The sequence below is a fragment of the Lampetra planeri genome, chromosome 18 (assembly GCF_965212315.1).
Source record: "Lampetra planeri chromosome 18, kcLamPlan1.2.h2, whole genome shotgun sequence".
Lineage (NCBI taxonomy): Eukaryota > Metazoa > Chordata > Hyperoartia > Petromyzontiformes > Petromyzontidae > Lampetra > Lampetra planeri.
Window position 1 is genome coordinate 4,473,193 of NC_136124.1, and position 25,785 is coordinate 4,498,977.

Consider the following 25,785-nt stretch of genomic DNA (forward strand, 5'->3'; position numbering starts at 1 on the left):
GCTGCGCGAGTGGAGTGGGGTAGCGACGTCCTATCAAAGGCCAATTGCAAACAATGGGGCCTTGTGGTATATGAAGTGTTCTTGCCTTTGTCGCGGTGGGAGGTGTTTCCCACTCATTCCGGCGTGGAGCTCTGCCAGTTTCACTTCTCCATTGCTACAGGAGCTGAATTACTAATTGGGCTTCTATTTGCATTCTGCCCCTCTCTTTATCTCTCTCTCTCTCTGCCTCTCTTTGTCTCTTGTCCTCCACAGAACTTGTCTACGGCGGTCGAGTCAGAATTTTATGACAAGTCTACTTGCGAGGGAGAAAAATCCTGCATGTGCTTGGAAACATCACAAATCAATCTGTTCTGGCTCGGTATTTTATGCCTCGTGGGATCGTGACAACTCTAGCTGTCTGGGATATTCCCAATTCCTAACAAGAAGCCTTCTGCAGGACATAAATCAGAGAGAATATTTTTTTCCGGCGAGCATCTAATCTCATCTGTGGCTCTCTTCCTCCCAAACTGGGCGGTTAAACTATCACATTTTTTCAACTCTGCAATCCTTCAACTGCTTTAAGGTCTCCGATCGTGTGCACTTTTTTTTCCTGGGAGCTTTCATTAAATGCATTTCTACCAGTCCAAAATAAGGAGGGGAGAATTTTTTTTTGCGGATTAGAATTTCACCAACAGCTCCCATTACTGATTTTGTCAGTACCTTGTTAAAGGCTGTCCTTGCAGTTTCACCGTAATGGGTCATACTCTTTAGTGATGGTATCAAATGACTCGTCTGCCAGATCGATCTGCAACACACCGAGCAGCCGGCGATTACAACAAGACAAAAACCTATGCAACTAATTAATGAAACGACCACTGCTGTCTCGGCTAAGGCAACGGCAGAGCCACGCCACAAACAATCAAGCAAACTGCATTGACATTCCCCTCTATGGAAGATAGCAACACCGAGTGGAGCTGTACCAATGAACGCCGGGCTCATAAGATTAAAGCACGCTGAGACTCCTGGAGAAGCTCAACTGTCGAAAAGCGAGCGCAAGTGAGGTGGTCAATATCCCCCGGCCAACATTTCTGAAGCCCAAAGCGGCTGGCAGCGGGCAAGGAAGGTCGGTGTTTGTTTCACCCGCTGCTCCGGCGACGATGGGTTCGGCTTCGGTGACACTGCAACTCCTGCTGGCAACGCTGGCGGCCTCCAGGAGTCACGGCCTGGAGTTTAGCGGCTCAAGCGGACAGTGGGCCCGCTTTGAGCGCTGGGAATCTGGCTCCGCGGGGGCGTCGTCCAAAACGGCCCCCGCTGGCGGAGAGCTGAGCTTCCAGATGCGCACCAACCAGAGCCGGGGCATGGTGCTGTACCAAGACGACGGCGGCGGCGGTGGCAGAGACAGGGGAGCGTGCGGCTTCCTGGCGACGTCCCTCTCCGACGGCCGCCTGCGGCTGCGCGCGGGCCTCTCGTGCGGCGTGGAGGCGCTGGTGCTGAGCGGAAGCCGCGTGGACGACGGCCGCTGGCACCGGGTGCAGGTGCGGCGCGACGGGCGGCGCGTCGAGCTCTCCGTGGATGGGGAAAACCAGGTGGCGCGGGCCGTGTCGCTCGACCGCGCGCAGCTCGGCCACAGCTTTGGCCACGGCCACGGCCACGGGCACGGGCACGGGCAGGGCCACGGCCACGGGCAGGGCCACGGGATGGTCGCCTCTGCCGGCAGGCGCCGGCCTCCTAGCGACCTGTTCGTGGGCGGCGTCCCCGCGGACGTCCCCGCGCACGCGGCGGCCGACAGGGAGTTCCCGCTCAGCGGCACGCTGCTGGACCTGCGCTACAGCGCCGACGAGGGCCACTGGCCGGGCGGCGGCGGCGGCTTCTTCTCGGTGCCGGAGCTGGTGGGGAGCCAGGGAGTGGGCACGGAGGCGGAGAGGGTGTGCACCGAGCGCAACCCGTGCGAGAACGGAGGCCTCTGCTCGGTGCTGGACGGCGAGGCCTTCTGCGACTGCGCCGGCACGGGATTCGAGGGGCAGTACTGCGACGAAGGTAACGAAGCAGCGGTGGGCGCCGTGCGATGATTATTGGCTTGGTGTTTTAACTGGCGATTGTGCGGGTGGCACGTTGAACTTCTTTCGCACCGCAAAGAGGCGGCCGTGCTCTTGGGAGGTGCACGGGAAGGACAACAAATTCAATACAAAATGTAGTTCTAAATAAATGAGTTTTTAATATAGATTTAAAAATTAATATTCTGTACCCGCGTGCCCCCCCCAAACTGATCCCCATACAGCTCCCAAAACTACCCCCCCCCGCCGCCGCTCTAACCCATACCCATTTCTCACCCATTAATTAAGCAGACTGAAATCCACTAAACATTGTAATTATACCCATTTATAATCTGTTATAATCACAGTAGGGTCGGATTTAGCCTGACTCTGTGCCCGTTTAATAACGTTTGCCGTTTGTTTTCGGTATAAATGTATCATCCAGTGCCCTTATCTGGATTGGAGGCCAGGCCGTGCGTGCCTGTGCTTGTCAAATTTCAAAAATCATCGGCTGGAAAGGGCTCATTAATCTCTGTCCACTCGTCGCTGTTTAGGGGATTGTTTTCCACACGTCCCCCATTTTTATTCAGCGGCGAGTGGGCTCCACCGTGGGGTTTATTCCGCGCGGAAATCTCAAAGCCGTGGACGGTGAAAAAGGTGGCGTCAACGGTGCCGAATAAGCCAGACAGAATATTAACATGCTGGCCCCTGCAGTCGATGTCTCGAGAAAATCGAAGCGTAGGAATGGCACCTCGTCACCCCTGCTATTGGACTCCTGGCAAGGAGCTGCCGTGCTAGTCTAGCCCGTTTTGTCTAATTTAACGAGGGTGCTTTTATAGACATACTTCAAGAAGAGCAGTGCTGAGTGAGTGTGTGTGCTCTCTGAAAATTCGGAACGCTCTTCCTTCCGATGTTAGGAAGCCACTGGAGCTATGCACTTTTAAATCTAGATTGAAAACTAATTTGTTTAGAACTGCTTTTTGTTGCTAGTTTGTTGTCCTTCCTCACACATCCGATTATCGCGGTTGGCTACGTACGGCGAGAAAGAAGTCCAACAGGCATGCATACATTATGACTTTTCCCTGTCACTGGTTGTGTTCATGATGCCGTTTGTTCCGCGTCTCTGTGGATACCGCGTGTCATCGTCGTGTTCACGTTCACCAGAAACCCTGCAACTTGCCCGACCCGTTCACGTTGCCAAAGGCGTCGCGTTGAACTGACCCATCTTCCATTACACGCCACCCGATCGCTTGCTTTATCAAATAATATACACGTCTCCAAATGTGAAAATGTAAGTTTATTTTCAAGCATATTTATTCACGTAAGACTTTGAAGTGTGTTTTAACGCCACGCACACGTCCCCCAAGGCAACAGCATGCAGTTGTATACGTTGTACTTGGAATTTAAACAAATATAATTTAATAACTCCCCCATTAAAGACCTATTGTAAAAACCCATCACCACCATCACCCGCCACCACCACCACCACAACCTCCAACCAGTACCCACAACAACGTCTCACCCCCCCCCCCCCCCAACCAACCTCACAGAGTTCCATGAAACCGAGTGGACAAACTTTTTAGAACGGAGGCCAGGCCCCGCCGGGCCTCATCTGAGCGTGGCCCACGGCACGTGCTCCAGTTCCATGTGTTTTTTTTTTGTTACGTCGCGGATGGCTGTAAAACGACGCCTTTGCACAGCCGTGTAACAAATACGCGTGGTGAGACGGCATGGCAGTTGGCGGTGCGAGAGAGCACGCGCGATGTATTATTAATGTCCGTTGCAGCTCCAACGGCCCTCGTCTAGCCAACTGCCTGCTGCCTACCTCCCTCGGAGCGATTCCCTTTCTTCCCAGGGTCGCTCCCTCGCTCCGCCTAGAGAGTGATATTTATTTAATTTAAGAGCTTAAAAAAAACGTCGTTTTCTATTAGTTTATAAGGAACGGTCAAATATTTGAGTTCTCTTTTGGTGTTGAATTATTGTTGATTTTTATTGTTGGTTGTGATTGTTCTTTGCTTTTCCCCCCACAAATATGTTTTTGTTTACTTACAGCTGTGGATCTCGAAAATAAATGTCGTCTACTTCTGTGGGTTGGAAATACTATTCGATAGTTTGTGTGCATATTGCTAATAATGTGACGTTGCTGGGTCAAGAAAACGTTAGTAAATGCTGCGAATAACCTGCAGAACATGCTCGCGAATGTTGTGTGTGTGTTAAAAGGTTGATATTAACAGTGTTTTCACACTAACCATTGAGCACATAATTATGGATTTTGCACAGCTGCCTTTTTGATTTAGCACTCCACCAAGAAAAAGCCACTCACAGGTGAAATTGGTTAACGCTGGCATTCGGAAATGAAATTGCTTCTTTACGTATTTATTTTATTTATAACAAAGAGTTGGGCCAAACTACAAGTGTGTTTTACAATTGTTCACATACCATATCATTTCTCTTTCTGTTTTCATTGCAGACGCTCTAACGTCACGGTGATTTTTTTTTTCAAAACTGTATTTGATGTTTAAAGACAAACGCTGAACACGCAGAAGAGAGTCCTAATTAAGTTTGAGATAACGCCGTGACGGCTTTAGTCTCGTCGTCGGCCGCAGGTTGCACACGTACGCACGTAAGCACGCGTCCTGTTACATGTACGACATGAAAGTCTACAACGCCTAGGGTTGGGTGAAAATGTTACGGTGATTTTATCGATAACTATTATGGCGTTCCCCCCCCCCTAACTCGATGGCATACGTGGCGAGAGTGATTTTCGCTACGCCATGCAGACGACTTTTAAAAAAAGTATTTACTCATTCACCGACCGCCTTATATTGCGATGCGTCAGTGCTCATTCTCAGATTAACGGGACGATCCTAATTTTAATATTCAGCCCTTTAAGTAATGGACACATTACTCGCGGTAAATGGAATTGAGTAGTTAATTTGGCAATAACGCGGCACACAGAGGCCCACACTTGCTAATAGTGTCACGATCTTTAACTTCGGCAAGTCAATGTAACCGACGTTAATGTTTCCACCATGTGGGTAAGTGGTGTCAATTTTACTGCTGGTTCCACTGCAGCACTTTACACGTGTTTAATGTGGCTAAAGAATAAAAAAAGGCTAAGTTTTTTTTTTGTTTCCTGCCAGCGCCAAACGTATAAATATATAGGTGTTTTTTTTTGCACTTTGTCCGTTGATTGAAATGCACAAGTCTGACGAGTACACTCCATCCGCAGCTTCAGCCGCTGTCGTTTACTGCATCACACTCCCCATTTTTACAGCGGAGATGCACAAAACTGTGCAGCGGCGATTGTAATCAAACGGTGATTCACTGTCTCTCGGTGTGCGGCGGTGCCATTACGATGTCACCAGGAGGAATTGCACTTCCATTATCCACGATGTTTGTTGTGATATCAAACCGAAGAAATATCGCCCAGTCTTAAAAGCACGCAATCATATAAGTTCACGCCGGATCTAATGAAATTGGATTGGAAAATACCTTCGAAAAAAATTGGACTGCAATGCACAGCATGGCAATTCAGTATTATTACGAGCATATGTTCCATTGTACGTTTATTTAACGTGCAGCGTTATATAAAAGTAATGTCATACTAATTCTCGTAATTAATAGTTTTTTTTTACTATTTCAGTGGTATAGCCTTGCACCAGAGACCCTGGTGCAAAGAATTAAATGAGGTCCCCATGTTTAATTTCCCTATGCTTTGCAGCTCGGCAACTGTGCCCCTCCATCCGATACGAGCCCCGGTCCAGTTGCACAGCCTGCGCCCAGGGTAGCTACGCCACCACGCTATCCCGTCGCCTAACAGTGTCACTTGAAACTCAGAAAAAAAACCCAACTCCATTCACCATAGAAATACGACTCAAGCAAAGACGCTGATAACTATGCGCTGGTTAGAAGGCGGTTGGTGGAATAGATTGGGGGACAGGGCTTGCCCCCCCCTGAAAACATCACGTGTGTGTGCTATAAAATATTCATAATTTAATTTCCAAAGTGGTTACCATTTCATTTGTTTGCGAAAATCCAAAAGCATTTTGCAAGCAGTGAAATGCAAGCAGTGAAATGACATCGGTGCCCCCTTCAGCATATGTAGATGATGTTGCGGGGTAGGTGATGCATTGTGCAAATGTACGCTTATCTCAAGAGTAACAGCGGCAGAGCAATGAGGGAAGGCAGATGGCTCTGGCAGCGCATGACATGTCACGTGAAACTGCATTGCTTAAAAAATACGTACATTTAAATAAAGAAGCACATGCATTCTGTGACAATTGAATAATTAGCAGCGTTTAAGCAGCGACTCCTATAGGATAATTTTTATATAGAAAATACACTCTAGTATTCACGGTGTATTTAATTAAAAGTAATAATTTACAATACAGGAGAACCCCTCTTAACGACCACCCCTGTTAACGACTAATCGCTTAACGACGGGCCTCCATGTTTCTTTTAATATTGGCCGGCTTCGCGGAACCAAACTACCGTCGTCAAGAGGGGTTTCTACCGTAGAATAATTCCCAAATCATAAAAAGGAAACATCTGAAGATGCTGCACACGCCATGGGGGGGTGGGGGCGGGGGGGTGGCAAAAGGTGAATGAAAGAAAGAACGGACAGGGAGCTGTGAATGAAACAAACGAGAGGCGAGAAGGCCACAGTGGCGACGTGAATGGCGCAGAGAGGCCTTGGCCGGGCAAGCAGTCAATCACGAGCAGAGGCGAAGGGGTGTGGCACGTGGTCAAGGGACTTGAACACAGGGGTGGAGGTGACGAGAGCCAACGATGCAGGCGGTCTTGGAGGAGCGACTCCAACGGTGACTCCAACGGGGTTTGGCTGGGTATGGGATGTGGGCTGAGCGTGTAAGGGAGCAAGGTAAAGGGGTTTGGTCAAGGGGGGGGGGGGGGGGCACTCATCACAACAAAGGTTTTTTTGTGTGTGGGTTAGATCGCGTGAATATGATAACCCACTGCCTCCCGACACGGCCAACTAGTAAGGGTCGGTCACGTGAACAGAACGTGACAATTAGTTGACACTTCGGCCCACCGGTGTGTCGGAGAGTAAATCCACAACGTTTGCAATTGGAGTGCCTTGACATGTCGCTGGTATAATTACATCCAGCAGCATCGGGCGATTTTTTTTTCCCGCCAAAAAATTAATAATATTGGTCGCGAAAGGCGACGTGTTAGGGGGGGGGGGGGGGCTGGGGCTGGGGCAGTCACGGGGCCGTAAGTCTCACTAACGGTGGGTCGATGGAACACCCCAGAGTGTCGAGTGGACGCCCCGTTAGAAAGATTTAGCCGCGCAAGCGAGCCGGTGCGACTCGATTGTCGCCTATCTCCATGCCGCCCCCCCCCACACCCGCCAGGCCTTCATCGTCGTCGTTGTTGTTGTTGTTAACGTGTCGGCCAGACCAAGAGAAATCGCTCTTAATCGGAAGCTCAGCGCGGAGGTCAAACCTGGCTCCTGATGGATTCTTTCATCGCTTGCTTTGACAGATTCCTGTCAAAAGTTTGTCTGGGGCGTGGAGGCTCAGGCTGAGCACCAGTCACATTTTTAAAAGGCGTGCCGTCGAGTCGGGTCTCTCGGGGAAAAAAAATAAAGTGAGCGGAGCTTCGAGTTTGCTCGGGCTGCCAATGCAACGCCCTCCCACATCACTTCCGAGGAAGAGCACACGGATAAAGGAAATCAATAAATAGATGCCTCGCAAATTAAAATTAAGCGCCATTCCAGAACATTAAAACCGTCCTATAAGTCTGGACAGATTCATAGGGTTCTGTCGCTTTGTCCATGAGCATTTACCTCCATCTATCAATAGACCCTAACACGGAAGAAACGAAGGCGTACAATGGCCATAAATTGAAGAAACAGCTTAACGCAAAACATTGCCGATCCACAAATAGCTTCGCAGAGTATGCGCTGTGTTCTCCACTGCATTTCACACTTTTCTTTACTTCGCTAAAATGATACGCAGCTTTGTGTGTGTGTGTGTGTGTTTAACACACACAAGAAACCTAGGGAAATAAATCAGCATTTGATAAACACCTATGCCACTTAGGGAGAGGGTCCAGTTCTCCAAACACGTACAGTATGTGTTTGTTTGAGAGTGATAATTGATGTGAATTCATAATTGCAGTCGAAAACAAGAGACTGGCAAGATTTTTGCTCGCATTAACGTTCGTTGCAGCCCTTAGCTCCACACAAATCTGGATTAATTGGGAATGGACTCCGTCTGGAGTTGTGAAAGATTTGTACCACTGAGAGCAACATAACAAGTAGAGATTTCAAATTCAAGCGATGTTTATTCCCTTGGAAGAGCAAACATGCAATAATCAAATGGAGCTGCCAGTTTCTGCAGCATTTTATACCCTGGCCCGCACAAAAACTATTCTGACGGAGGAGTATTTATGCATGCATTAAGGAAACGTATTATTGAGGTGGTGTTAAAATTCTTTACAACACACAGGATTTTTTTGTACATTATTCCCAAAAATTTACAGCTTAATGCTCATGTTGCACAGTTATCCTGAAGCGAGTGATGATTTTGGAAGCCTTGCAAAGCTGTCGTGACTGCAGGAATTCATATTATTTGGGTCTTTCGGTAAAGTCACGTAGAAAGGTTCAAAGAAAGACATCTCCTTTACCAGTGGAAAAATATAGTAATAGGTTTTTACCCTTTCAACTGGTACAAAAACTGACACCTTTTCTTAGAGCCTTGAGTTGTACGCCTTTTGGCGTCATCTGGTCCAACACCAATGGAGACTAGGCTCTAAGAAAAGCTGTCTTGGGTGTGGACCAATCAACTTCAAGGACAGTGCATATCATTATCATCATCAGAGTTGTTTCTTTTTGTTTGCATTTTGACTGCTTGTGTTGTGGTTATTGCAAACATGATGCCTTGTATAAAGGTGTCAGTTTTTGTACCAGTTGAAAGGGTAAAACCCTATTACAACAAAAACAAATTTTGTTACGAGTCTCTTCAGCTTGCTTACTCGCGGCAAGATAATTGGAGGAAATGCGGTCGCAGCGAAGAGCAACCTACCGTCGGCTCACGAGGTGCACGAAATTGCCCATGTGGATTGCCTCACTTATTTGTTATTTACTCTCAAGCAGCTCGTTCCACGGTCAACATTCGAGCTCGCGGTCAAGAATGGCGACAAAGTGGTCAGCCAACTACTAATGGGACGCGTCTGAGAGTCAGTCCACATCACGGAGCAATGAAATCTGCTCGCTCGTAAGCTGCGAGGTGGCCGATTGCTTTGCGGGTTGGCGAGGCATGGCGACGACTTGGGTAGGCCTTTATCCTAGCTGTGCACTGATGATGATGAAGACATTTCTTCTCAACCGTGTACTGTAGCATCACATTCTTAGGTTTTTTTCGGTAAAGTCACGTAGGTATCACTTGATACAGCTATCGTGCTGTGACGGTTCCACCTGAAGACGGAAGCTTGTGTTGCCTCCGAAACGTCGTGATTTTTATTTTATTTTTTATTTTACTTTGATTAATTTTAATTTTTTACCTACGTGACTTTACCGAAAAAACCTAAGAATATGAATCCTTGCAGTCACGGAAGCTTCAAATCTAGAATCTGTAGCATCACGTTTGGAAAAAATATATAATCATTGTGGGAGCTGTAGTGGCTTTTTTGATGGGTTAAGGAGAGGAGGGGGGGGCATGGCGAAAGTGCAGTGGCACGCTACCTACGAGGCGTGCCGTGGGGGTCAGCATGGCCGCAAATCAAAAGATTGGAGGGCAGGGTGGGCGGCTTCCACAGTGGTGGCGTGGCCCACTTTTTTTTTTACATTTTACGTATGAACGTCTTTCGCACCGTACGCAGCCAACCGTGCTAATCGGAGATGCGGGGGGTGAACAACAAACTAAACACAAAAATAAGTTCTAAACAAATTAGTTTTAAATCTAGACTTGAAAGTGCATAGCTGCAGTGGCTTCCTAATATCGGAAGGAAGATCGTTCCAGACGGTGGCAGAAGCGCAATGATGATGATGATCGAATTGAGAATGATGATGATGGCATTGGAACTTATGAGAAATATACCGATGCTGATTTATGATGAGGAGGACTTTCGCAATGACGATGATGATGTTGATGGCATTTAAAAAATAAGTTGCCCACATTGAAACGGAGCCGCAGCAGCCGGGTGCAGGTGCAAACGAGTCGAGATTGCGCTCAATGACAAGCGCAGTGCTAACGACTACACAGCGCTTACATCAAAGGCCCTGATTGTGCCTATTAATGTGTGACGTACACACGAAAGAGATTATATTTTTTTCCACGGTCTTTCATTTATTCAGGTGGCGCTTTAAAGTGTTTTTCCACGGTGGCTGTGCACACGAAACTTTTTTTTTTCGCTTGAGCTGCTAACAAAAATATAAATGTAGCCGCACGTTAAAACAATAAAGAAAATCCAGACGTGCACATGTACACCGCGAGATAAAAAAAAAACACGGAGAAAAGAAAATGCTTTAAATTGACGAGCAAAAAAATGGTAAAAATGTATTTATGCGCGCAATTCATTATTTATTTACTAGAATCTCTGGTGCTATTCATTTAAAATCAAAGGAGAATTGGTTTGCGAATTTCAGATATGATTTTTGAAAAAAAAAATGCAAAAAAAAATACAAAAAGAAAAGAAAAGGAAGGTTTGACTGGCGACCTCATTAATTCGGCGTTCTCCATATCAGAGCTAATCTCCTATCATCGCTGTGGAATAAACTATTAATGCCGCGCGCGCTCACGGTGTAATGTGTTTGCGGACGTGAATTATGCATGAGTCCAATGACCGAGCCTCGGACGAGGGTCATTCGATATAAAACAGGCAAAGCGCAACTCGCAGCGAGCCCTGGCGGCAGCGTGGGAGGAGGGAGCTGGGGGGTGGGGTGGGGGGTGGCCGGGCCACCTTTTTCTGATGGCTTTGCTTGCTCAAGACTTAACATTATTAAGTAGTAAAAAAAAACTCAAACATTAGCCCAAGGTAAACAAGTGACCGCCGCCACCCACCCACCCGGATTTAGATTTCACAAGCGTGCGTTCGTGCATTAGTGCCGGCTAGTGATACAGACGCACGCGTATTTATTTTTTTGAGGGTGGTAGAGGTGACTGCGATGGGGGAGTGGAGAAGGCTGCACAAACGCTGTTGTATTTGCTCTGACACCCTTTTAATACCCATTACGTTTGGTTTGCTTTAGTGGGCTGACGAAAGCCCACAAGCCACGTGGGTTCAAATCATTTTAAATGAGTTTCAAGCCTAAATTCATTTTTGATGGAGCATTAACTTTTATTTTACGTGTGAAGAGCCATTTCTTCATCTCATTTTTTAAAAACAAATTCTTGTTGAATTTGTTTTCTCCCTTCCATGCAATTGTTTCTTTATTTTTAGATTACGATTGATAGCAAACAGATTGGAATTGTTTGCATCTATGTTGAATTTATTTCGCACCGTACTTTGCCAACCGTGATAATCGTATCCCTCATTGGGTGCCAGTGCACTTGTTCAACTGTGATTGGCTCGAGTAGAGTTTTGACAGAACCCGTTTAATTGGACTCTTGTCCTGCAAACGCTGCCAGTCTCAAACTTGCCCTTGAACTAATCTGCGGGGTAATGAGACACGATGGACTTTCTTCAAGACTGCATCTACAAACCGGCCCTTTTAGAAGAAGTAATTTGGAATGCCATTACAGCTGCTTGCGTGCGAATACAGATTGATGAAACATTTATTGAAAGATAATGCCCACCTTTGTAAGAGTCTGCAATGGGGCCAGAGAGCACAAATGCTTGCAACTGACAATTCATGAATGTGGTCGAAGAGATATGCAGGACCAACACTGTTATTATAGATTTTTTAAAATAAATTTATTACAGGCTGGAACACAAAATGTTATTTTCAATGACGAGGAGATAACTGCAGGGCTACATTGCTCACTCGTGTAGATATGGAGATGCAGTCAATGAATTGTGATTGGTGAGGAACAGCGTCTTAGTTAAATTTTCTTCTGCCCTAAGCAGTGCCTCCCTCCTCCTGGATCGATGCATGGCTGGCCTCCTTTCAATGTACACACATTGAACTGACATTTGAGGTTACGTAGAGGCATTTAATTAATTTAGCCATTAATTTGTTTTGTTTATTTATTTATAGGTATCTATTCAAATATTGATTCAACGACTTTCTTGAGAACATTTAAATGGAATCACTTTGCGATCACATTTCCATGCCCGGGTATATCTTTCTATAGCTGTGCACATATGTATGCGCACGTTTTCAGCAAGCCACAGCATGAATTTGACTTTGAAAGTAAAAACGTATTTTTGTTATGTTATTTAAAAAAAAAACGTTTTACTCAACACAGTCAGCTGCAAGCCAAAAACAAATTCAAGCGACCCCACAAAATATTTTTATACGATTCAGCAAGCATGTGCAATATCATTTAATAAATGTCCCCGAGCATTTATCATGCTGCAAATTTCTTCGTATGTAGGTGCTTGTTACCGGTAACTGATAGAAAAATATTGCTTACAGAGCAAAGGTCTTGGCAGTTGATGTGGTTTCACATGATCCACAGCGCCTAAATTAAAAATATCATGATGTTAATAGCTCCTAACGTGTGAACAACGAATCGGCTTTACCTGGGCTAATGACCATTTGTCATTAGATTGATTATCACGCAAGAGGACTCTTTCACTTTAATTAGCATTCAGCCCGTTCGGGCTGGCACGCCGCTCTACGCCGCCCCTACCGCTGGCAAATTTTCCCGAGCATCAGTCACCGTCAAGGGGTGCTAATTTGGAACGGAGGAAGAAAAGAAATGAATGACGAAGAACTTAATATTTTTTTCCACGGCGTTCATCTTAATGGCGGTTGACGTGGCTGCAAATGGTGGGAGATTCATTCATCACGAGCCCGTCTGTCACGTTCTGTGGAGTTGACGCAAATCTCGCGGCCCAAAATCGAGCGGCCAAGGACTCTCTCTTCTGCGTGTTAGCGTCGCTCCAGAGCTAAGACATTTCTGTATGGTTTGTGATTTTTTTTTTAAAAGATGTACGATTGTTATTATGTTATAAATGTGTTCATTATTGCCAGCTTGAACTCGTTAGAAATGGTGAACGGCGGTAACAAAGTATGAAAAAGAGTAATGTTCACAATTACACCAAGACTGCGAGTCTCTGCAATGAAAGCATATATTAACATGAATCTTTTCATTACTGTGCTGCGTGCTGTTTGGCTTTTGTCCAGGACGGGAAAGGCGATTTGTGCTATAGTATTACTTACTGGATATGGAGGATTTTTGTCAACATCAGCATTGCCTCACTGGGCAAAATGCAAACAAAAATTAAAATATGCTATTGTATATTCCCAATATCCGGTTAGCAATTACTGGAAATCTTCACACGCGTGAATACCAAAAGAAAGTAAAGCGATTCGTGGCTAAAAACCGTGAAGAAGATGCGTGTGACATTGTATCCCGAGCAGAATATCGGTGTACCAATGCTGACCGGTTTGCGATGTCACGATTCAGCGCGATGTCTTTCAGAGTTACGAGAGGACGTTTCAGGGTCCCATGACAACGGGACTCAAGGTTGTGTGCATCGTAAGATGATGCAACGGTTGTTTTGAACGGTTGTTTTTGCATGACTTGCCATGCAAAGAGGATATACAACAGCATGCCTCACGTAATGATGTGTGCGTGTGTGTTTCTCTCTCCTTCCTCTTGCGTTCGACTCCCCTGTTTCCCATACCTCTTTCCCTGTCCATCTTCAAACCAATTGCCATCTTCATGACTTTCTATTTTTCTTATCATTTTTGATTTCCACTTCCCATTGCAACTCATCTCTCCCCTACGTCCACTGTATTCATCTTCTGCCCTTTTCTTGCTCTTATTCCCATCTTCGCTGACCTTTCACCTCCTCAAATGCCTCTCTCTGTCTCCAGAGGAAAACACCATGCCAGGTAAGGTGTTCTCGTGCCTTGCATGCCGTCTGTCATTGGCCTTGACACTTGGAGCTTTGCATGCATCGCAAGGCTTTAACATGCCGTGTGGTTTTTTTGTAATTGCTGAGAGATATTGCATGCATTGGTTTCGTAGATTGCCATACATAGGTTACTCAAAGAATTGCTCGCATGTGCTATTATACGTAAGGCTAACTGATGTGTGGAAAAAAATGAAAATAAATTGGCGGATTTTAATTTAAGCTGATGCGAAGAACGTTTTTTTGGGAGCACTTGGCTGTCGCAATTATTACGGAATTAATTAGATGCTGCCAAGGCATTCCCCTCCACGTGTCTTTGTTCGACCTAGTAATGCCTACATTATTTTACATTTGCACAAGCATGGATATGCAGAACCATTACATTCGTTAAAATAATTTATCCTATTTTAATGTGGTGCAAAATAACTATGAAAAAATATATAATTGCTACGAATCAATATACGGTATTTTAAATCTCAAATTAAATGCTTACTCTACACACGTCTCTTTCTGTTATTTCCCAGCCATATAATCCACAACCATATTTTGCTGCCAATAAACCCACATAGGGAAGTAAGTATTCAAGCTGACAAACAGATGTTTTTTTTGTACACTGCCGCAAAGGGTCATTCGCTTGCAGGCTGATTGCCGTCTGCTGCGTTACAGTTGCATATCAAAAGAAAATATAACACAAACACACACTGCTTGCACTCATGCATAGTTTCGCCTCCCTTTTAGTTTCACGCTCGCCAGACCAAATGCCCAAGCATCGCTATTCCCATAATGGACATTTGATGGATGCTGCCTTGTTCATTCATTAATGGCGCGGCTTCGTGAAATCCAGCCAAGTTGCATTCTTGAGCGCAACAACAAAAAATGAAGCGACGGTAATGGAGATGAATCAAACGTCTGGCGTGCCGCTTTTTCGCACACCAGAGCTCTTTGCGCGATTTCAAAGCGTGGAAGGAAAGTCAACAGCGTCGGCCACGCACTTTCGTAAAATACGCCTATTAGGGCACTCCACACGGCTAAATGCTGCTGCAACCTTTCACTAAGAGCTAACGCCCCCCATTAGCCAAAGCGTTTAAGTGGGCCTGCGGGCCATGTGACACTGCAAAATTGGCCAAACGATTTCTAAGGGTAAGAGAAAGGGAGATTTATTTTTTAAATGACACAAGAGGGTACCGTCTCAGATGCACCAGGTTGCTTTAATGCTTGCAGAGTAGGAATCAAGGCACCGTGGCAAAGCCGGTTCTACCCACACAGAGCTTCGAGGATGTGATCTCTTATTTAGGCAGCCCAAAGTCTAGGCCAGGGGTGGGTGGCTGCTGGCTAGGGCAAGGGAATTACCTCCATAGTCCAAGCCAGTAAGAAGCTTTTCCCCAGCTGAGCTGATATATTAACAAGTGCTCTGTAATCGCTGGGGCTCTCCCAGGTGGGATTGATGTCAGCTGGGCCAGGGGGGAGGGATGGAACCTTTTTCGAGGGAGGGGGGGGGGTGAAGGCAGAACCCGGAAACCCAAATATTTACAGTCGCTGTGGGTCCTCACTTGCAATCTCCGTTTTTTTCTCTCAAATTATTTGTTTTATTGACCCCCCCCCAAAAAAAAACAACTTAAAAGGAGCTTATTTTGTGAGATAAAAAAAATGCCACGCACACGTGAGGTGTAGCGCCATGTAATATTGCCATTTCGAAAATTGCTTTTTTTTATTCCCACAACCTTAAGATTGTCTCACCTGCACCACCTACAAACATTTTTACTCGTAAATTTTTTTTTATATATATTTTACTACAGCTGTGTTATAAGTCGTGAGAGGAAAAGTTGTGCACTCTCACAGAGCTGTGAACCACACGCAGCGTTCGAGAATGACATGCAGAAGTAGGTATCACATAACTGATTCTGAGATCCCTTCAAGTGGCCTCTCAATAACACACCAGGGCCACTGCACTCCCCCACACACCCTGCTGGAGCGATCTTCATTGCAAGGTAGCCCAACTCATATTCGCCAGTTTTTTTTCTCTTCTTGGTTCTTTCGGTTAAAGTCACGTAGAAGGGAAATAATAAAATAATAAAAATAAAACATAATGAAATAATTCTCACGACGTTTCGGCCACAACGCAAGCAGCCGTCCTCAGGTGAAGACCAGGTCTGTCGGGGAGACAGACCTGGTCTTCACCTGTGGACCTGAGGACGGCTGCTTGCGTTGTGGCCGAAACATCGTGATAATAATTTAATGTTTAATTTTTATTATTTTATTATTTCCCTTCTACGTGACTTTATCGAAAGAACCAAGAAGATGAATCCCTGCAGTCACGAAAGCTTTAAATCGAAAAAAAGTTTTTTGTTTGTTTCGTTCGTTCGTTCGTTCCTCAGTCCGCTTATCCTGGTGAGGGTCACGGCGGCAGCATTTACGGCGGTCCAGACCTCCTTTTCCCTGGCGACAGACTCTAGCTCTTCCTGGGGAATTCCCAGGCGTTCCCAGGCCAGCTGAGCGACGTAGTCCGGCCAGCAGCATCGTGGTCCTGGGCCTGTCCCCCGGGGTCTTCGCCCAGTGGGACATTGCTGCTGCTGCTGCTGCCCGGTAGAGTTCAAGGGGGAGTCTACCGGGGGGCATCCTTGCCAAGTGCCCGAACTACCTCAACTGGCCGAGCTGTGACCATCAACTCGCTGCACTTGAGAACCCAGTTGGGTGGCTGAAACCCGCATTCGAGCCGAGTATTATCCCGACGGTGCCAGCTCAGCTCTCTGACCTCCGAGCCCCAACGAAACCCACCTTCACGTTCAAATTCACAAAATACCTCTCGCACAAAGTATTTTTCAACCTTCAAGCGGGGCGCGTAATTACGGCCGGCAGCTTTAAAATGCAAATATTTGTCGAGGTATGGAATAGACCCTCCTTGAAATATTAATTGCTCTTAATAATAAATAACCATGTTCAGTCAGCATTTACGGAGCTCTTGTAAAGAATAAGCATCATGATATACGATGAATTATGCAGCATGGCAATACAGAGGAATATTGGAGCTCAGTTGATAATTGACCCCGCGGTTCCCGTGTTACTCTGAGATCCAGGACTCTCCCGAAGTTGGCGGCGCATGCAGGACAATTTTTTTATTTGAGTCAAAGAAACGAGGAATAATATGTTTTTTTAAAGATGCAAGGGCAAGAAGTGCATGGGGCGGCGTGAGCGGCACGCGTGGAATTTCCCATATCTGTGCGTAACCGATTAGTTTGGAGAGACTTCACTGACGTCGCAGCTGTCAGGCAAAAGTGGTCGGCAAAAACCCTCCCTACTTCCGCACACGCACACACACACACACAACAGGCAGCTTAAAATCATCCTAATGAACACAAATCAGTGCGATGATGAATGAAAATGACACTGAGTAATTTTCTTTGGAGGAGGGGACGACGACGACAAACTATTATTTCAAGCATGAGAATGAAATGCGACGTCCGCTCTAAACCTGACGTACTGCAGTTAAACAAAAAATAGAAGTTATTTTTCTTTCAGTGAAATTTGACGCAAATTATCGCACGTGAAAAAAACGGTGAAGCATCATAAAGTTTAAATTAACGTTTTTTTTACTATCTATTTTTATTAGCTCATATTAACTTCATGAAATACTCTCGGCTCACACTGCAGTGTTTCATATTCAGCAGTCCTCTCTAATTAGCAGTTCTACAGAAGCACTGTTACTGCAGCACACTTGCACCAAACTCCCTCACAGACTACGGAAACTTTCAAAAACCACTCATTTCAGTGCAAGGTCACGTGCTGTACTTGGCCAGCACAGACGTGCGTGCACACCGGATTTTTTTTCTCACAAATCAGCTTTCCAATGTCTCTTAACTGCAAATTGGACCTTGTTAAATCACCCCCCCCCCACACACATCCATCCCACCCCACCTGTGCATCTCCTTTCAAAGCATACCAATTGCTCGTGCCCTCGCTATACTCACCTTGACCCACAAACCACAGTCTGCTATAATTATTACAAATCACGTATTTTAAATGTCCTTGTTTTATACAGAGTAAAACCAAAAAAAGGTCAGTTAAAGTCACAAACTGTTGATGTATGCACATCATGCAGTTTCTGGCATCCATCAGCAGCAGCCTTGGGTCAATCCACAAGCCACCAGCATCTTTCACGATTCTGCCAAGGAACAATCTACCTGAAGCACAGCTGCACGCCAGCTGATTCCATTGCCCCGTCGCCTTGGTTGAAGGTCTTCGCTGTTTTGGCATATTTGACCGTCTGCCACAGCAAATCTGCAGAAATTATTTTTTTCTGCCAAAGCGGGCCCACTGCCTTACATCATCTGCAATGAGTACGACGAGCAGCGGGCAATAAATAGACGTTTACAAACCAGGGCAAGGGCCGTAATATTTAAGGAAATGCAATGAAATGGATGTGTGTTATTAGACAAAGTCTCAACAGCGTTTCAGCACAGAAGCTGAAATCATCTTCCGACAAGCCTAATGATCGTCTACGACGAAGGGGAATAAAAGAAACACTCTCAGTTCATTTTTCACACCTCTTCTCCGATCCTGGTATCGCAGCCAAACAGATGGGGCGGCTTTGTGGACTGGGGGGGGAGGGGGGAGGAAGAGAGAAGAGAAAAAGCGCCCGTGGGTGGTAGCGACGGGCGAGAGAGAGAGGATGTGATTTTTTGTAAAGGAGGATGGAGGAGGGGGGGGAGCGCCAGGAGATGTGGAGGGGGCGGTGGCGAGATGTTGGGTGGAGGAGGCCACGAGAGAAGGAGTTGGCAAGCGAATTCCACAGACAGGGCCCAGCATTAGCAAACAACAACGCGGCTTCCTCATCACCCCGAGAGAGAAACGCCTATTGGGCATCAGTCGCCCCCCCCCCCCGCTACGAATGGAATAAAATGGTCCTTTAACCCTGCCAAAAGGCGGTGTGCATGCCGTGCCTCATTACACCTCACGCCACACATGTCCACATCCATCCTTGCCACAACACCTGTTTTTATGCTGCAATAAAATCACGTTGGAGATATCACATTGGAGTGCTGTGCAGACTAGGGCAAAACCCTCCCTATTTTATATAAATGTTTTTATTTTATTTTATCAGCTATGATATATACGCAGGCGCAACAACAACAACATCATAATATTTGTATTTGAAGGAAAATATTTAAATAAATAACATCTGAAGAAAAAACAACCCGCAATCTATCGGACCACATGGGATCTCTTTGGGGTATATTGGCAGCAACGTGAATGTGGGAGGATTTATTTACGGATAAGATTTCTTCATGCGCAACAGACACTGACCCATTTTTTTTCTGTTCCTTCATTGTTTTATTCTTATTAGCATGGTTGCAAATTGTGCCCCGATCCAGCTCCGTCTAAAAGCTATGTTGATGTTTCTGCATTCACCCATGCTTAATGACCTCCTTTAATGTCAATGTCAGGTGTCCTCCTGCATTTTATCGAGATTGCGACAGCCTGGTTGATATCGAGCGAACACCGCTGTGCTGAGTGATTAATTGAGAGAACGTTTCTTGATAAATTACACTGTTGTTTCAATAATATGGCCAGGCATGGGTGCAAGACACGCCCATACCGATTGAAATTTTGGTGGAAAATAGAGGAGGCAATGTGTGCGTCTCTAATAAATCTTTCTCTTTATACACGTGAGCCATCGCTGTTGTTTTGGAAGCCGAGTAAACACCGAGGAGCACATGGATAACTATAGCAAATTACACTGCAGCCATTAAATATTTCACTTTTGAGCTAACATCATTAAGCATGCTTTCTGTACGAAAAACATCCTTGCCATCATTTACCTAACACATGGTAATTAATCTGGCCACGGAAGATCAGAATTATTCCAAATGTCGGAAGCAAGTCTATTGCCTGCCCTGTAATGTTTCCATTGTGATCTCCTCCAGAATGATTCTGACAAGTGCCCCCAAAACACCTGTGATGGGCCACGTGATAAATGCTAATGAAAGAGACACGCATTGCTTCAGCGGCAAACAGAATGCCGCAAAATGTCGAGCTGTTAAACATTCAGGTCCAGTAGCGTGCGAGCGGTGTCAGAATGAATGAGCACAAATAAGTGGAACTGAATTTGCCTCCTGATTATGGCCTTGAGCAATGGAATTTCAATGTGGCAGGTGGGCCCCTTATGTCCCCGCTTAATGTGAAGATAGTCTCTTACCTGCTCGACACATTTACCATATTGTTGATGCAATAATAATACTAAAATTATAATGGTCATTCATCCAAGAAGAACTGAACTTTGAGATATAAAGCAGAGTTCCTCGAGGAATGTTTGGCCAATAGCTTTACAATCCATTGAGAAATAGCCAGAATCCACCAAAATTACGATCTCCTGCCTGTCACAATACACTACAGAAGTTATTGTGATGATGTTCTTGACGATTGTGGTGCTATGACCCTGTTTTTGTTCTCTCTGCCAACTTCTCTTCTGCACTCACCAACGCAACAGGCCTCGCACATCTGATGTTGTCCGATCAAGGTAAACCCTCTTAATTATTTAAGCAACAGTTTTACATTGGTGAAGATGTCCATAAAGACTGTGCGGTGATTCTTTGCAATAATTGCGATGGATCACACGTGATACGGTGGTTCTAGGTGCCCACTGGGCTCAGTGGAAGTTTTCTTACCGAAGGGAACGATCGCACTGAGATTAGATTCAGGGATGCCTGAAGATGAGCTGACTGTGGCCTAGAAATGATTGCATTAGCCGGAAGCGCTGAGGAAATTGCTCACCATCACCCACGCAGTCTGGCATAGCTAAGTGGCTCTGTATAGAGGCTGTAATGCATCGAAAGGCCCTGCTGTAGATAATGGAATGCTTGGAAGCCAACAGCCAACAGGTGTGCAGCTTTAATAAAAGGCAACACTGTGCACTCAAGAGTTGTGGCTCATCCTCGGAATAGCAACGGACACGAAACTTAACAACCCCGACATGCCACCCACTGTCCCTGGCTGAAGCCTGCACCAGTCCCTGACTCTTTGCTCACCTCCGGAGATCCCAATTCTTCGCAGGAGACGGTGGAGGCTAAAGAAATGTGCGACAGCTCGCAGAAAGCGCGAAAATTCACGCCGCCGAGTTTGCGAGTTGATTATTCGAGTTGAGCGCCGAGGCACGGGGGGTGGGGTGGGTGGGGTGTTAACTCCGGCGTAAACCTGCGGGTTGTCAAAGTTTGGCTGGGTGCCAAGTGCCGTCCTCACGAGCGGGCCCTGTGCTCCGAGTAACGCGTCGTGCGCTTACAGCGAACGAGCTCCCGGCGGAGGGTGGTTCCCTTTTGCTCGCTTGCGCGTGCAACACGGTTACCTTTCTTAATGAGATCTCTTTTACCAGTGGCAAAATATAGTAGTAGGTTTTTACCCTTTTAAACTGGTACAAAACTGACACCTTTATTCAAGGCATCATGTTTGCAATAACCACAACACAAGTAGTCAAAAAAGCAAACAAAAAGAAGCAACTCTGATAATGATAATAATATGCACAATCAACTTCAAGGACAGTGCATATTATTATCATTATCAGAGTTGCTTCTTTTTGTTTGCTTTTTTGACTACTTGTGTTGTGGTTATTGCAAACATGATGCCTTGAATAAAGGTGTCAGTTTTGTACCAGTTTAAAAGGGTAAAAACCTACTGCTATAGGTTACCTTTCTGTGCGACCAACATTCCAAGTCTTGACTTAAGGCTTTCGTGACTGCAGAAATTCACATTTTCTTAGAACCTATCTACGTGACTTTACCTAAATATCCAAAGAAAATAACATCCACGTGTTATTTGTTTACTTACTCACTCACTCTCCGCACATTGCAGTCCAAAAAAGCACGTTTTCGCCACCGCCTTCTACCACCGTCCTCCCACTGAGTGCATGGCCAGACGCGTGGTCGCAAAAAATAAAATTCCACACCACCACCACCGGCGAGAAAAGAGCAAAAAATAAATAAATACTGGACAGTCGTACTGGGATTTCTGATGATGATCCACATGCACTTATTACACTCGATCACATTTTTAATTTATTTTGCATTTAGAGGACGTGTGTAATACTCGGGCTTTAATAATTAATCACCCGCGATTTTTGGGGCGTGTTTCACCGTGCGGTGCTTCGGGGTCTTGCGGGCAGCAGGATGCCAACGGCGAGGTAGCAGCGGTAGATGGGCCGCGTCGACGCGCCTGTGCACGGCCCCAAATACGCAGAGCGCCGGCGAAAATATTAAACAGCACTGAAAAATTTACGGCGGGCTATTCGTTTCATAACTAATTGATGATGGCTAAAAGTAGGGGGGACGGGGGTGGGGTGGGTTAAGCAAGCGTGCACTCGAAATGGTTCACGTTTGCAGGAGCATCTGGTACAGCGTACGCAGGTAATTCGCCGTCAAATTGCAGCGCCGGGAAATCGTGGAAACACTACCTTTAGAGTGGGGCCGGAGGGGAAAAAAATAACAACAACGTACAGTATATACACGATCTGGAGATATATATGTAAGAAAATACAGCAGCGCAAAATATCCCATTACAATGTTAACCGACGCTGAATAAGAAAATGGATGCAGCCCCCCCTACAGCTCTGCTCCCGTGTGTCCTTGCAGCCAACCCCCCCGCCCCCCCCCCAATAAATAAGGATGTTTTTTTTTATTTGTTTCTTTCCCGTTCTGTGTGCAAAGCACGCGGCTGGCCTGGTAGTGCACCTCTGTCCCTGCCGCCGCCCCGTCTCGGACGGAGCGGTGGCACGATTTAGACGGTGCATCACGTGCCTTTCCACACCAACGGTCCCGCGTGTTGATTGCGATTACCGTGTCATGAATGTTTGATGGAGCATAGATCCCTAGCCCTATTGACACAAAGAGGGGGGGGGGGGCGCGGCTGGGGGCGGGTCAGCCGGGGGAAGCTGGGACTATAAATAATTCACGCCGTTATGAGCGAAAAACAAATAACACGAAACCAATTTGTTTCCAGGAATCGGGGGAATTAATAGCAATGGCGATTACGATTTAATTCATCCAAATTGGACGGTAATAGTGCGTTAAAGTGAAATACAATGGCTTCGCAGCGCTTTGTATGCATGTCTGTATATCACTCATTAACTTATTTTTTCTTCCAAATATTTACTCATCACATCCTAAATAACGCTCGCCATGCATCATCCTTCCTCTCGTCGTTGCAAAATTCAGTGCGGCAAAACATCACGAACACACGCTAGAAAATAAAAGCCACTTTAGCGCATGAATTATGAAGATGGTTGAAAATTGCTTGTGTTATTATAGTTTAGATATTTTAACATTAAGCCGGAGTGGTTTCCACTCTGGTATATCTTTGGTAAAGTAATTTAATTAATTTGAACGGGCATTCAAATACAAATTTGCCACTTAAATATTTACACTTCTGGCAGAGCCACTTTCTTTCTGTCTCATATGTCCCCTATTTGCTTTTCATGAATGTCCTTAAATAAAATATATGCCAATAAACACAGTAGGGAAAAAAATATCTGCTGGATTGTTTTTTTACATCGGGCCAAATGATGCCAGTGACAAATTCTTCTGAACAAGGCGAAATTGACAACACCAGGGGGACCTCCGGTGCTCTCAGACCGGAAAGTCGTGACGCTTTTTTTTCATTCAAAACTATAAAATAACATGAGGACAAAAAAAGGTGTTAATTCTCGTCGGAACTTCACAAGGTAAAAAAACAAACCCCGAGTAAGTGGGTTGACTCCCAGAGGCCATCAGGAATTATTTTGCATCCGACAGGGCCAATACTGAACCCAAGTGGCAAACGATTGTCGGAAATTATTGATAGCAGGTGAAGGATAAAAACAGAAGCCCGAGTTCTGATGTGAATTCCCCAACGAGTAGAACCCACACCTCCGCATCAGGATTTGTTGTCACGGTTGAAGCGTCGAGCTGGTTATTAACGGGAGATGCAAAACTAGGAACAAATGCAATCGTTCTTATTTCACAGAGACACAAAGCCTCGATGTGTATCTGTGAAAATACAACACATACGAGAGTTATTATTTCACAGCTACGCATCTCGGCTTTTTGTTCTGAGTTGTCAAGCATAAGTTTGAATCTTTGCTAATAAATAACAAAATATTTAAAGTCACCTAAGAGTGCAGAAATCACACAGAATGCTTCTGTTTTTGTGACATCAGAAATTTCGATTTAAAGCTTTCGTGACTGCAGGGATTCGTCTTCTTGGTTCTTTCGGTAAAGTCACGTAGAAGGGAAGTAATAAAATAATAAAAATACAACATAATAAAATAATTATCACGACGTTTCGGCCACAACGCAAGCAGCCGTCCTCAGGTGAAGGACGGCTGCTTATTTGTATTATTGTATTACTTCCCTTCTACGTGACTTTACCGAAAGAACCAAGAAGACATCAGAAATGTTTGACCTAAATTGTGCTCTGGTATCACGAGACAAAGTTAACATTTGGATCTGTCGCAGGGCCATGCAAACTTTTCTGTTCGAGAATAACCCACAGAATTGGATATTTGAGATCCCTTCAAGTGACTTCTAGTCCACATATTCGCACTTTACCACCCACACTGCCAAATGAAGGCAATTTTTGTCACATTACTGTCAAAATTATGAAAAAAAAATAATTCCCAGAGCTGGAAATGATCCAGATTAAGTGTAGAACAATGTTTAGTGCAAATTTTGGTTTGGTGTGCATTCATTGTTAAAATCGGGTAGAAACCATCACCTTGCTACACTTGAGAACCCGATTTAAATCACAGGCAGGTGGCTATATACTCTTAGTTCTTTCGGTAAAGTCACGTAGGTAAAAAATGAAATTAAAATTAATAAAAATAAAACGATAAAAATCACGACGTTTCGGAGGCAACACAAGTCTCCGTCATCAGGTGGGACCGTCACAGCCAGATTTGCTGCATCAAGTGAGGCAGGAATTCAAGATGCAAGCTCTTAAATACAAGATTAAGGGGGGAGGAGAGGGGGGGGGGCTTATCAGAATGTGGTAGCCAATGAATGGAACGTATCGGGAGGGGGGGGGGGCAGGTGGCTGCCAGCATTCAAACCAGAGACCTCAGAAGCGCCAGCCCAGTGCTCTGACCTCTGTGCCACCTGAACCAGCTCAGCTCACAGATTTCAAAGTATTTATTTCGTCAAACTTGAGTCGAACAATCTGTCACACAAAAAAAAACCTAAATCTGTGAAATAAGAGCTATTATTTTTGGGAGTAAACTGTTCCTTTAATAACAAAGAAGCGGGATGTTCAGGGAGTATGCATGATTGTTAAAGTTTAAGGCCATGAACTGATTAGAATAAGTGTTCACTGAATCAAGTAATCAACGGACCCTTTGCAATAATTTGTTAAGCCATTTTCTAACCACGGTGTTTAATCAAAGGTGCACAGCGGATGCATTTCACGTGCTAATTTCTGTTTTATTTGTACAAACATGCGCGTGGAGTTTTAAAACACGTCTTTGTCATTTCTTTTCTTCTCTCCCATTTTTGTTGAAACATGCTCGCTATGGACTGTTGCCATCCTTCATTTACCATAGGCAGAAAAGGTATAGTGGCACATCTTTCTTCTGACTCCTTATGTGTGCGTCGCCCATGCCATCGTCTGCGTGCGCCTTTTTTGTTTGTTTGTTTGTTGAGTTGTGCAACACCGACGTGAACAAGAGAGCTTACCCTCGAGCTCTCGGACGTGGCCTACGTGAGACGTTGGTGGACCCCACAGATGGGCCATGATCAACGGTCAAGTGAGTGGCTCGCGATCGGAAGGT

The 25,785-nt window shown here is 45.5% G+C and overlaps 1 protein-coding gene across 1 annotated transcript in view; it reads left to right on the top strand.

The window, feature by feature from the left end:
• The first annotated feature begins 261 nt into the window (after nucleotides 1–261).
• Nucleotides 262–25,785, top strand: part of LOC144723519 (neurexin-1-like) — a 365,717-nt gene continuing 340,193 nt past the window's right edge. The window contains exons 1-3 of the mRNA XM_078602336.1: nucleotides 262–2,016; nucleotides 13,966–13,983; nucleotides 20,488–20,517. Of these exons, the coding sequence (XP_078458462.1) occupies nucleotides 1,137–2,016; nucleotides 13,966–13,983; nucleotides 20,488–20,517 (928 nt within the window). The 5' untranslated portion in view covers nucleotides 262–1,136. The remainder of the gene's footprint in view (nucleotides 2,017–13,965; nucleotides 13,984–20,487; nucleotides 20,518–25,785) is intronic.